Source organism: Xyrauchen texanus, chromosome 41, assembly GCF_025860055.1.
Source record: "Xyrauchen texanus isolate HMW12.3.18 chromosome 41, RBS_HiC_50CHRs, whole genome shotgun sequence".
Lineage (NCBI taxonomy): Eukaryota > Metazoa > Chordata > Actinopteri > Cypriniformes > Catostomidae > Xyrauchen > Xyrauchen texanus.
Window position 1 is genome coordinate 3,510,337 of NC_068316.1, and position 11,257 is coordinate 3,521,593.

Consider the following 11,257-nt stretch of genomic DNA (forward strand, 5'->3'; position numbering starts at 1 on the left):
CAGTAAAACATCAACCAAAAATGACTGAATTGACCTTTATAATAAAATGTGTCGTCCAGATTCATATGTAGTGTTGAGTGTGAAATATCTAAATCTAAAACTTTGTGTCCATGTCAATTTATAATGAAACATTCAGAGAAACTGTTTCTGTATCAGTAGTTCCTCTTTCACTGAAGGAGGTTTTTGTACGACTCTTTATCACTGTGTGAACACCCATTTACTGTTGATCCAGTGAGCACTCTGACAGTAATAATGTCCTTCATCTTCAGTCTGGACTCCACTGATGGTCAGAGTGAAATCACTATTAGATCCACTGCCACTGAATCTAGATGGAGTTCCAGTCTGGAGGTTGTTGGTTCGATATATGAGGAGTTTAGGAGCTTCTCCAGGTTTCTGTAAGTACCAGTACAAGTAGTGTCCATAACTACTGTGATAGAAGACATCTCTGCTGGTTTTACAGTTTATTTGAACTTGTTGTCCTGGTTGAGCTGCTGTTATTGAGGGACTCTGAGTGACCGTGTACTGTCCATTACACTCTGAAACACAAAATAAAATAAAAAATTATTGCACAAAAGCTTTTTGACACTTGAAATAACAATAAAAAACTTCATACAGTTAAATTGAGTTTATATTAGTGAAATGCACTGAAACAGATTCTCACCAGCAATGAAAAGCAGTAGAGAGCAGATAATGAGAGCGTTACAGGAGAACAGCAGAAATAAGAAACAATTACATGTCAAATTACATTCATACATTTCAATCTTTATCTTTTAGTTATTAATTACAATTGGTTGAAATTCGAATGATTTTTGTTCATTGTGGAAATCTCATGAGCATTCAGTAGATCAAACTAAATCAAATGTGTTATAGAGGAGTTATTACATTGTAATAAACATGTTGTATATAATTATGAATGTAATATGTATGTTTTTATTGTATTTTTGAAACAGTAGTTGATGACAATATGAACTGAATCATGTTTGAATGTGTGTTGTGTAAAGATGTGTTTGTGATCATGTGTTTAAAGTGCAGTTAGTGAAGCGCTCAGAGGTTTTTGTGCAGCTGTTCTATTAGTTTGTATCACTGTGGTACACTTTCGGCAGCGGCACCAGACTGGATGTTGGCAGTAAGTAAATCATCAAATCATCATTTTAATGTTTTATGTGTTTTTATAATGTGGAATGTGTCAGTTTTATGTTGAATTGACACACATATGAGTTCAGTGATTTCTCTCACTTTTTTGATTTATATTTCATTATTTATTAATAATATCTGATTAGACAGATTGAATAATTTGGCTGTTTTTCCAGAAATGAAGGTGAACTTTAAAGACACTTAATTGACACTTTGTCAGCACATGTGAATTTGTTGCTGGTACAGAAGTGAGATGTTATTCAGTTTTTGGAGATGTTAAATGACTCTGTGTTTAAATGACGAACATTATCAAGAGTTCATAAAAATGCTCCTTCAATATGAAATGTTTCTTAATGTAATATGTAACATATAAAGTTTTACTGGAGGAATTCTTTCACCAAATGAACTGTTGAAAGTTCATCATTGTACAGAATTTCTTTTCTATTCTCTTGAGGTTGGGCAATGTCTTTTCATAGTTATTTCTTAATGTAGAAAGAGAAATTTATGAAGGAAAATATTCTTGAACTTTTGTGTAAGTCAAACTGCAAACATATAAAGATATGTGAACTTTATTCATCATTTCATCATTTTGGTCATTCAGAGTCTTTGGGGAAATAAATTGTTCTTTATATGATTGAACAGATCAACATGAAGAAACAAACTTGCAGTTTAATGTTGAAAGTTTTCAATGATATCTTTAAAGATCTTCAAAATATATAATTGACTAATGTAATTGATTTAGTTTCAATCTGGAGAAAGAAATCTTTTCTTCTTTTGAAGTTGTCTATTGTGTATTTGTCAGGCATCACTCGTCCTAAAGTGAGCGTCCTGCCGCCCTCCAGTGAAGAGATTTCCACAAAGAACACAGCAACACTGATGTGTGTGGCCAACAAGGGCTTCCCTCAGACTGGAGCCTGAGCTGGAAGGTGGACGGGAGCAGCAGGTCTGAGAAGAGCAGTGCTGGGGTCCTGGAGAAGGGCGGTCTGTACAGCTGGAGCAGCAGTCTGACTCTCTCTCAGGACGAGTGGATGAAGGCGGTCACAGTGAGCTGTGAGGCCAAACAGAAAGAGCAGCTGTCAGTCACTGGAGAAGTGAGGAGAGATCAGTGTTCTGAGTAGATCCTCTGGATTCTCTTCTGCTCTTCTCACTCATGTCTCACATGGAGACTAACAGTGACTTCTATTCACACAAGTATATGTGTGCTTTTGTCTTTCACTTTTCTCTTGTCAAAATTCAATAAACTAATAAAATATTACATTATTTGAAGTTTCCTGTCTTTGTTTAAAAGTTGATTTATTGATATTATTTGTGTCATTAGTTAGATCAGGACTTTATCTCACATTTTATAAATAATCTTCACTCAATGAAGCATGAAAACACCTGCAGAGACATTATGAAACAAGATCATGAAGTCAAATTAGGGAAGTCAAACATATAGTACATATAATATAGTGAGTAAATGTAACAATATATTTAGAAGTTTTACTTACAGTCGTACAGTGGAGTCCAAAAGTCTGAGAACAATTGAGAAAAGTTGTAAAAATGCAATTTAAATAAAATTAATTTTCACATTTTTTTTATCTGCATAAATATTTGAGGTGATTTGAAAGATAAACACAGTTTCTGACATACACTAATGACAGCATGCACTCAAACTGACATGAACACACACACACACACACACACACACACACACACATACAAAAACAAATACATAAAACAAAATAAACAATTAAGAAGTTTGAATCTAAATGTGAAATGATTCATTACTCTGAAACCTGTTTTAATTGATTATAAATAATAACAACAACTGAGCAAACATCAATAAAGTATCTATGATGGGAAAGGTCAGAGGTCACAGAGGGGGTTCTGACCAGTGCAGAGAGTGACCAGGATGGTCGCTACAGGAGGAATAGTGGCCTGACCCTCAGCAAAGCATGCTGGGAAGAGTCAGAGGTGTTTGTCTGCAGAGTAACTCATAATGGAGAACTTCATCAGGTCTCGTTCCACAAGAGTCGCTGTTTAGAGCGTTGAACGGCTTGTCAATAGAGGGCGCTGGGGCGCCGCCCCCATCAAAATTCCAGAAATGTACGTAAATACAAAAATTATATAAAAATGAAATAAAAATAAAAAAATAAAATAGTTTACTCATACGATGTGCAGGCTGGTAGTAAGAGCCTCAGCATTTAATAAAAACTGTCTTTAATCGGTTAACTAGTTTCTATGTTTTTCAATATGTTTCATGCGGTTTCAAGGGCGAGGGACGCCGGACAAATGGATGTCCTTAAATTTTTGGGCAGCATGTGACCTGAAGCTGGTCTCTAATTTGTTTCTTAAAGATTCTCCTCCGGGCGCAGGTCGCTGCGTGCCTGGCGAATCAGAATTGGATACATGTTATTTTATCCAATCTGATTGGTTCTCGTCACCTGTCATTCACGCTCTTGGCCACTACTGCGAGTGCGCAGGCGACTTCGCCAAAACTTTGCTAGGCTGATCACTTTCGCAGAGATAATGGCAGCAGTTAAACCAAACTCTGTCATTGATTTACAAAAAAACCCTTTCACAAGGCGTTCGCTGGAAGAAAAAAAAGGAAACTCTCTCCATTCCATTGGTGAGCAAAGAAGTGGTTCTCGGCCAATAAAGAGGCGCCGGGCGCTCAGACCAGAGGAGCATGAAAGAGGTGAGTTTGTTATAGAAATTAGTCAAAATACCATTTTACATTATTGTTGTGCTGCAGAGATGTCCTGCCCACATCATATAATATTCTACAGACTCAAGAAAACATTTTTTGTTTGGTATAAATCCTTACAAAAATCATAATTTTAATATTATACAACAGCATCCCAAAAATAATAAATTGGCAACATAAAAATAAATGATCAAATGAAATATGAAGCCACTACTTTTGTATGGGACAAAAACTCAAATGGCTTTATTTTTATTTTGAAATTCATTGCAACTGTGACAACTAGTGGCCTACTCCAGGTTACTACCTTACATTTACATATATATATTTCATTATCTCTATAGGTCTGTGATCCTGGGACACACTAGGGAGCGTTTCTCCTTCACAGACCACCTTGTCTGTGCCACCTTGTTGCAGGGGGACATGTTTGATGAGTACAAGGATACCTTTCCTGAAGATGCATTGAGCAGCACCATGAAAGCGTACCCGATGCTCAGTGGAAGCAAGCTGAAGACAGAGCTCAGTCTCATCTACAGCAAGGAAGAATTCAAAGCCTGCCGTGGTGCTGTGGACCTATTCCAGCTGTTTATGGAGAATAATCTCGAAGAAGTCTTTTCCTAAACTGTGACTCTCCTAAAAGTTCTCATTACCACACCCATGACCACGGCTGAAGCTGAGAGGTGCTTCTCAACCTTGAAAAGACTAAAAACTTTTCTCAGAAACACCATGACCCAGGAGTGTTATGTTCCCTGTTGTCTTTTGTTTTTGTACTGTCATCGTGAAGTTTAGTTTAATTCCTGTTTTGGTTTTGTAGTCTTTTTGTAGTTTCTTTTATTCTGTCATGTTCACTGTTGTCTTGTGTTCTATGTTTCTCTATTCACTTTCTTGTCTTGGTTCCTTGTCTGCTCCGTGTTTTCCTTTGCACCCGTCACCGTTCACGCTCCATGTCACGTTTTCTTTGTTGTCCGCCCCGTGTTTCACTGTCCTTGTCTAAAACTACATTTCCCACAATTCCCGGCCTCCCTCACTGCCTGCACTCATCATTGTTTCCACCTGTGTCTCGTTCTGTCTCCACTTTGTCTGTGTATTTAAACCCTGGTTCTTTGTTGAGTCTCTGTCGATTGTCGTTCGTTTCTTCTATGTTTCCTAGCCTGGTCCGTGTTCCCTACCCGAGTTCTTAGTTTTGTTTGTGTTTTGTTTTATCGTGATAATCTGTTTCATTGTGTATCAAGTTCCCAGTATTTCCCATCGTGGACTTTCCTTTGTGTTTACCTTTTATTTCTTATTTGTTAAAGTCATTAAAAACCGCATTTGGATCCGCACCTCTCGTCTGTCTTGTCCTGTTTCCTCACCCAGCATAACAGAACAATCGACCCAAAATGGATCCAGCGGTCCAACAGGCCAATTACCGGCTGCTGTGCCTGAAGCAAGGGGACCGACCGGCGGTGTGCCACATTGGCGACTTTCTCAGGCTGGCTAGCGTCTCTGACTTCCCGGATTCTGCCCTGGTGGTCTACTTCAGGGGCAACCTGAACGCCTCGTTGAGGGAACGGTTGCCACCGGCCACGCACGAGTGGTCTCTCTGCAGCTTCGTGGAGATGACTTTGCGGGTCTGCGGCTCACCATTAACCATGGGCGTTGCTGAGAAGGACTCTGCCTCGCCATCTACAGTGGAGCCCCTTCGACCACCTCCGGCGGCCCCAGTAACACCAGCCCCACCTGTCTGCGAACCGACCCTCACGCCAGTCACCTACCACGAGCCAGCGCGGCCCACTTCGTCAGCCCGGAGGAGGGAGAGAAGACGGGCTTCCGCCTTCCGGCCCACGCCTGCCCCGGTGGGCAAGCCAGAGCCCACGCATGTCACTTTGAGCGAGCCTGAGTCCTCGTCAGCCACGGTGAGCGAGCCTGAGTCCTCGTCAGCCACGGTGAGCGAGCTAGAGCCCACGCATGTCACTTTGAGCAAGCCTGTGTCCTCGTCAGCCACGGTGAGCGAGCCTGAGTCCTCGTCAGCCACGGTGAGCGAGCTAGAGCCCACGCATGTCACTGTGAGCGAGCTAGAGCCCACGCATGTCACTGTGAGCGAGCTAAAGCCCACGCATGTCACTGTGAGCGAGCCTGAGTCCTCGTCAGCCACGGTGAGCGAGCTAGAGCCCACGCATGTCACTGTGAGCGAGCTAAAGCCCACGCATGTCACTGTGAGCGAGCTAAAGCCCACGCATGTCACTGTGAGCGAGCCTGAGTCCTCGTCAGCCACGGTGAGCGAGCTAGAGCCCACGCATGTCACTGTGAGCGAGCCTGAGTCCTCGGCCGTCCCCGAGCCAGCGCCAGTAGTCTCAGACGTCAGTGAGCCAGAGCCGTTAGCCTCAAATGTCAATGAGCCAGCGCCTGTAGCCTCGACCGTCCCAGAGCCAGCGCCTGTAGCCTCCGATGTCAGCGAGCCAGCGCCTGTAGCCTCCGATGTCAGCGAGCCAGCGCCTGTAGCCTCCGATGTCAGCGAGCCAGCGCCTGTAGCCTCCGATGTCAGCGAGCCAGCGCCTGTAGCCTCCGATGTCAGCGAGCCAGCGCCTGTAGCCTCCGATGTCAGCGAGCCAGCGCCTGTAGCCTCCGATGTCAGCGAGCCAGCGCCTGTAGCCTCCGATGTCAGCGAGCCAGCGCCTGTAGCCTCCGATGTCAGCGAGCCAGTGCCAGTGGCCATGACCGTCCAAGAGCCAGTGCCAGTGGCCATGACCTTCCAAGAGCCAGTACCCCCCGAGCTTTCCAGAGCTCCGCCTCCCGAGCTTTCCAGAGCTCCGCCTCCCGAGCCTCCCGAGCTTTCCAGAGCTCCGCCTCCCGAGCTTCCTAGAGCTCTGCCTTCCGAGCCTCCCGAGCTTTCCAGAGCTCCGCCTCCCGAGCTTTCCAGAGCTCCGCCTTCCGAGCCTCCCGAGCTTTCCAGAGCTCCGCCTCCCGAGCTTCCTAGAGCTCCGCCTTCCGAGCCTTCCGAGCTTTCCAGAGCTCCGCCTTCCGAGCTTCCTAGAGCTCTGCCTTCCGAGCCTCCCGAAGTTTCCAGAGCTCCGCCTCCCGAGCTTTCCAGAGCTCCGCCTCCCGAGCCTCCCAGAGCTCCACCTCTCGAGCCTTCCAGAGCTCCGCCTTCCGAGCTTTCCAGAGCTCCGCCTCCCGAGCTTTCCAGAGCTCCACCTCTCAAGCCTCCCAGGGCTCCGCCCCTCAAGCCTTTCGAGCCTCCCAGGGCTCCGCCTCTCAGGCCTCTCGAGCCTTCCAGGGCTCCGCCCCTCAAGCCTTTCGAGCCTACTAGGACTCCGCCCCCCAAGTCTCCAGAGCTTCCTACAGCTCTTCTTCCAGAGATTCTCGAGCCTCCAAAAGCTCTGTCCCTCAAGCCTCTCGAGCCTCCCGGGGCTCCGCCCCTCAAGCCTTTCGAGCCTTCCAGGGCTCCGCCCCTCAAGCCTTTCGAGCCTCCCAGGGCTCCGCCCCTCAAGCCACTCGAGTCTTCCAGGGCCCCGCCTCTCGAGTCTCTCGAGCCTCCTACGGCTCCGTTTCCCGAGCCTCCTACGGCTCCGCCTCCCGAGCCTCCTACGGCTCCGCCTATCGAGCATCATACGGCTCCACCTCTCGAGCCTGCTACGGCTCCTCTCCCAGAGACTCCCGAGCCTCCTACGGCTCCGCCCCCAGAGCCTCCTACGGCCCTGCTCCCAGGTACTCCAGAGCCTACTAGAGCTCCGCCCCTCGAGCCTTCTACGGCTCCGCCTCTCAAGCCTCCTACGGCTCCGCCTCTCGAGCCTCCTACGGCTCCGCCTCCTACGGCTCCGCCCCCTGAGCCTCCTACGGCTCCGTCTCCTGAGCCCCCCTTGGCTCCGCCTCCAGAGCCTTCCAGGCCTCCGCCTCTGAAACCTTCTACGGCGCCACCTCCCTCAGCTCCGCCTCCAGAGCCTTCCAGGTCTCCGCCTCTGAAACCTTCTACGGCGCCACCTCCCTCGCCTCCTATGGCTCCGCCTCTCGAGCCACCCGAGCCTCCGACGGCTCCACCCTCAGAGCCTCCCGAGCCTCCTACGCCCTGCCTCCCGAGCCTCCTACGGCTCCGCCTCCTGAGCCTCCCTCAGCTCCGCCTTCTGAGCCTTCTAAGCCATCACCTCCCTTGGCTTCGCCTCCCGAGCCTCCCTCTGCTCCACCTCAGAGGTCCTCCTTGGCTCCGCTTCACGCGGTTCCGCCGGCCTCCCCAGTGGCCACTCATCCTCCTAGGTCCCCTGAACCGGCCCTTGCCCCACGGCCATCTCCCAGGCCACCAAAACCGGCCTCTGTCCTGTGGCCTCCTCCCAGGCCCCCTGAACCGGCCCTGGCCTTCTGGCCAGCCCCCGGGCCATCTAAACCTGTCCAGGCCCAGTCAATACCTCCCTGGCCTCCTAAACCTGTCCCTTTGTGCCCCCATGGACTGCCTAATTGCCCCTTGTGCCCCCGTAGACTGCCTAATTGCCCCTTGTGCCCCCATGGACTGACTCCTTTCCCTTTGTGCCCCCGTGAACTTTCTCTTTTCCCTTTGTGCCTCCGTGGACTGCCCAATTGTCCCTTGTACCCCCATAAACTGCCTAATTGCCCCTTGTGCCCCCATGGACTGCCTATTTGTCCCTTGTGCCTCCTTGGATGGTCTCTGTGTCCCTTGTTCCCCCTTTCATCTATCTGTTTTCTCCCCCGGTCTACCCCCTCACTCCTTGGTAATTCTGTGTTTTTGGTATTTCTGTTTTTTTGTTAGGACCGTCTGGAATCCGGTCCTTTTGAGGGGGGGTTATGTTATGTTCCCTGTTGTCTTTTGTTTTTGTACTGTCATCGTGAAGTTTAGTTTAATTCCTGTTTTGGTTTTGTAGTCTTTTTGTAGTTTCTTTTATTCTGTCATGTTCACTGTTGTCTTGTGTTCTATGTTTCTCTATTCACTTTCTTGTCTTGGTTCCTTGTCTGCTCCGTGTTTTCCTTTGCACCCGTCACTGTTCACGCTCCATGTCACGTTTTCTTTGTTGTCCGCCCCGTGTTTCACTGTCCTTGTCTAAAACTACATTTCCCACAATTCCCGGCCTCCCTCACTGCCTGCACTCATCATTGTTTCCACCTGTGTCTCGTTCTGTCTCCACTTTGTCTGTGTATTTAAACCCTGGTTCTTTGTTGAGTCTCTGTCGATTGTCGTTCGTTTCTTCTATGATTCCTAGCCTGGTCCGTGTTCCCTACCCGAGTTCTTAGTTTTGTTTGTGTTTTGTTTTATCGTGATAATCTGTTTCATTGTGTTTCAAGTTCCCAGTTTTTCCCATCGTGGACTTTCCTTTGTGTTTACCTTTTATTTCTTATGTGTTAAAGTCATTAAAAACTGCATTTGGATCCGCACCTCTCGTCTGTCTTGTCCTGTTTCCTCACCCAGCATAACAAGGAGAGGCTGAATGCACTGGCATTGCTCTCCGTGGAAAAGAGACTTGTTACTGAGATGACTGACTTTAATCAGAGAGTCACTGAGAAATTTGCTGGCCAGAAAGAAAGGAGAGCAAAATTTATGTTCAAGTAGTCAACATGCTTTTTGGTATTGCTTTGTATTTATTTTCGCCCACAAAAAAAGCATTAAAAAAAAATTATCACCAGCCGCCACTGGCATTGAATGATGTTTCTCCTGAAGATGAGCGTATCTGAGTGTCTCGCAGCTCCAGTGATTTACAACTGAATACTGAAAGAGTCGATTCACTGTGTGATCTTTCAATGTGTTTGTGTTACATTCAATAAAGCTTCTGAACAAGTTACATTTGACTTAAAGTGCATCATTGATCAATCTGACTTTACACTGAGAGAGAAAACTGAATACAGAATGTGTCATGAAAGATTTTGGTATTTACAATGTCTTCACTGTTTGAACAGTTCTGAACAGATGCATTTACTGGTAAAACTAAATGAATCCTCTTGTGGTTTGAACATGGTCACTGGAGACAGATCTGATCTATTCTGAGAGAAACACAATCATTCCACACTGACAATGCAAATGTGATTTTCACACTCTCAGATTCACTGTTTGATTGGTTAAATGATCTGAACTGGAACACACCAGTTTCACTTCTGCTCTATTGAGTCCTTAATCATTTTTGGAAACAGCGGGAACCACCGGCACCAGAACGAGTTTAGAAGTGGGGGTGACAGCAAACTGGGCTGATTGTGATGTCATCACAACAACATTCTGCAGTCAATATAAAACAAAACAAATAATAATAATTTGGCCAATTTATCCCAGACCAGCTTCCAAGATTGTCAAAATCACAGTGACTGACGAGTTATTTATCAACATACACAGTTTGAATGCTGAAGTAATCGAACTAAAGAGATTCAGATCTGACTTGATAAGCTTGATAACATTGTGCAAACAGTCTATGTTCATTCTACGACTATCATATAAGTCATATAATGAAAGTTATAACTCCTAAAATAAACATCTGGACTTGTGTATACTGGAACATCTCCTCATGATTCAACACAGAATATCAGTGACAGCAGCACATCCTCATCCACTTTCATTCATTTCTGAATCTATTGTTTAAAGTGATGAATTACATTCAAATATGACATCTGTGAAAACAAATGTTTTATGTTTGCATGATGCTGTATTCACATGGATAGGTGTCAGTAAAGTTTAAGACTAGTGTCATATCAGCCAGTAAAACATCAACCAAAAATGACTGAATTGACCTTTATAATAAAATGTGTCGTCCAGTTTCATATGTAGTGTTGAGTGTGAAATATCAAAATCTAAAACTTTGTGTCCATGTCAATTTATAATGAAACACTCAGAGAAACTGTTTCTGTATCAGTAGTTCCTCTTTCACTGAAGGAGGTTTTTGTACGACTCTTTATCACTGTGTGAACTCAGTTTTACTGTTGATCCAGTGATCACTCTGACAGTAATAATGTCCTGCATCTTCAGTCTGGACTCCACTGATGGTCAGAGTGAAATCACTATTAGATCCACTGCCACTGAATCTAGATGGAGTTCCAGTGTAGCGGTTTGTTGCAGCATATATGAGGAGTTTAGGAGCTTCTCCAGGTTTCTGTAAGTACCAGGCTAAATAATTACCACTATACACTCCACTGCTGGTTTTACAGTTTATTTGAACTTGTTGTCCTGGTTGAGCTGTTATTGAGGGACTCTGAGTGACCGTGATCTGTCCATTACACTCTGAAACACATCATAAAATAAAATATTATTTCACAAGAGATTTTTGACACTTGAAATAATAATAAAAAAACTTTCTACAGTTAAATTGAGTTTATATTAGTGAAATGCACTGAAACAGATTCTCACCAGCAATGAAAAGCAGTAGAGAGCAGATAATGAGAGCGTGTGCTGTCATCTTTACTGTGAATGAGTGAGAACTGAAGGAACAGTGATGTTGGTTTGACAGTCCTGACTAACAGACAGTCTGATATTGT

At 45.4% G+C, this 11,257-nt stretch overlaps 2 gene segments (V, D, J or C); one reads left to right on the forward strand and one right to left on the reverse strand.

Moving 5' to 3' along the window:
• The first annotated feature begins 1,095 nt into the window (after positions 1–1,095).
• Positions 1,096–11,257, forward strand: part of LOC127634237 (immunoglobulin kappa constant-like) — an 86,257-nt gene continuing 76,095 nt past the window's right edge. The window contains exon 1 of the C gene segment in view: positions 1,096–1,126.
• On the reverse strand, positions 10,681–11,210 carry LOC127634085 (Ig kappa chain V-III region VH-like). The segment is given in 2 exon segments: positions 10,681–11,003; positions 11,130–11,210. Coding segments are annotated over 2 exon segments (372 nt in total).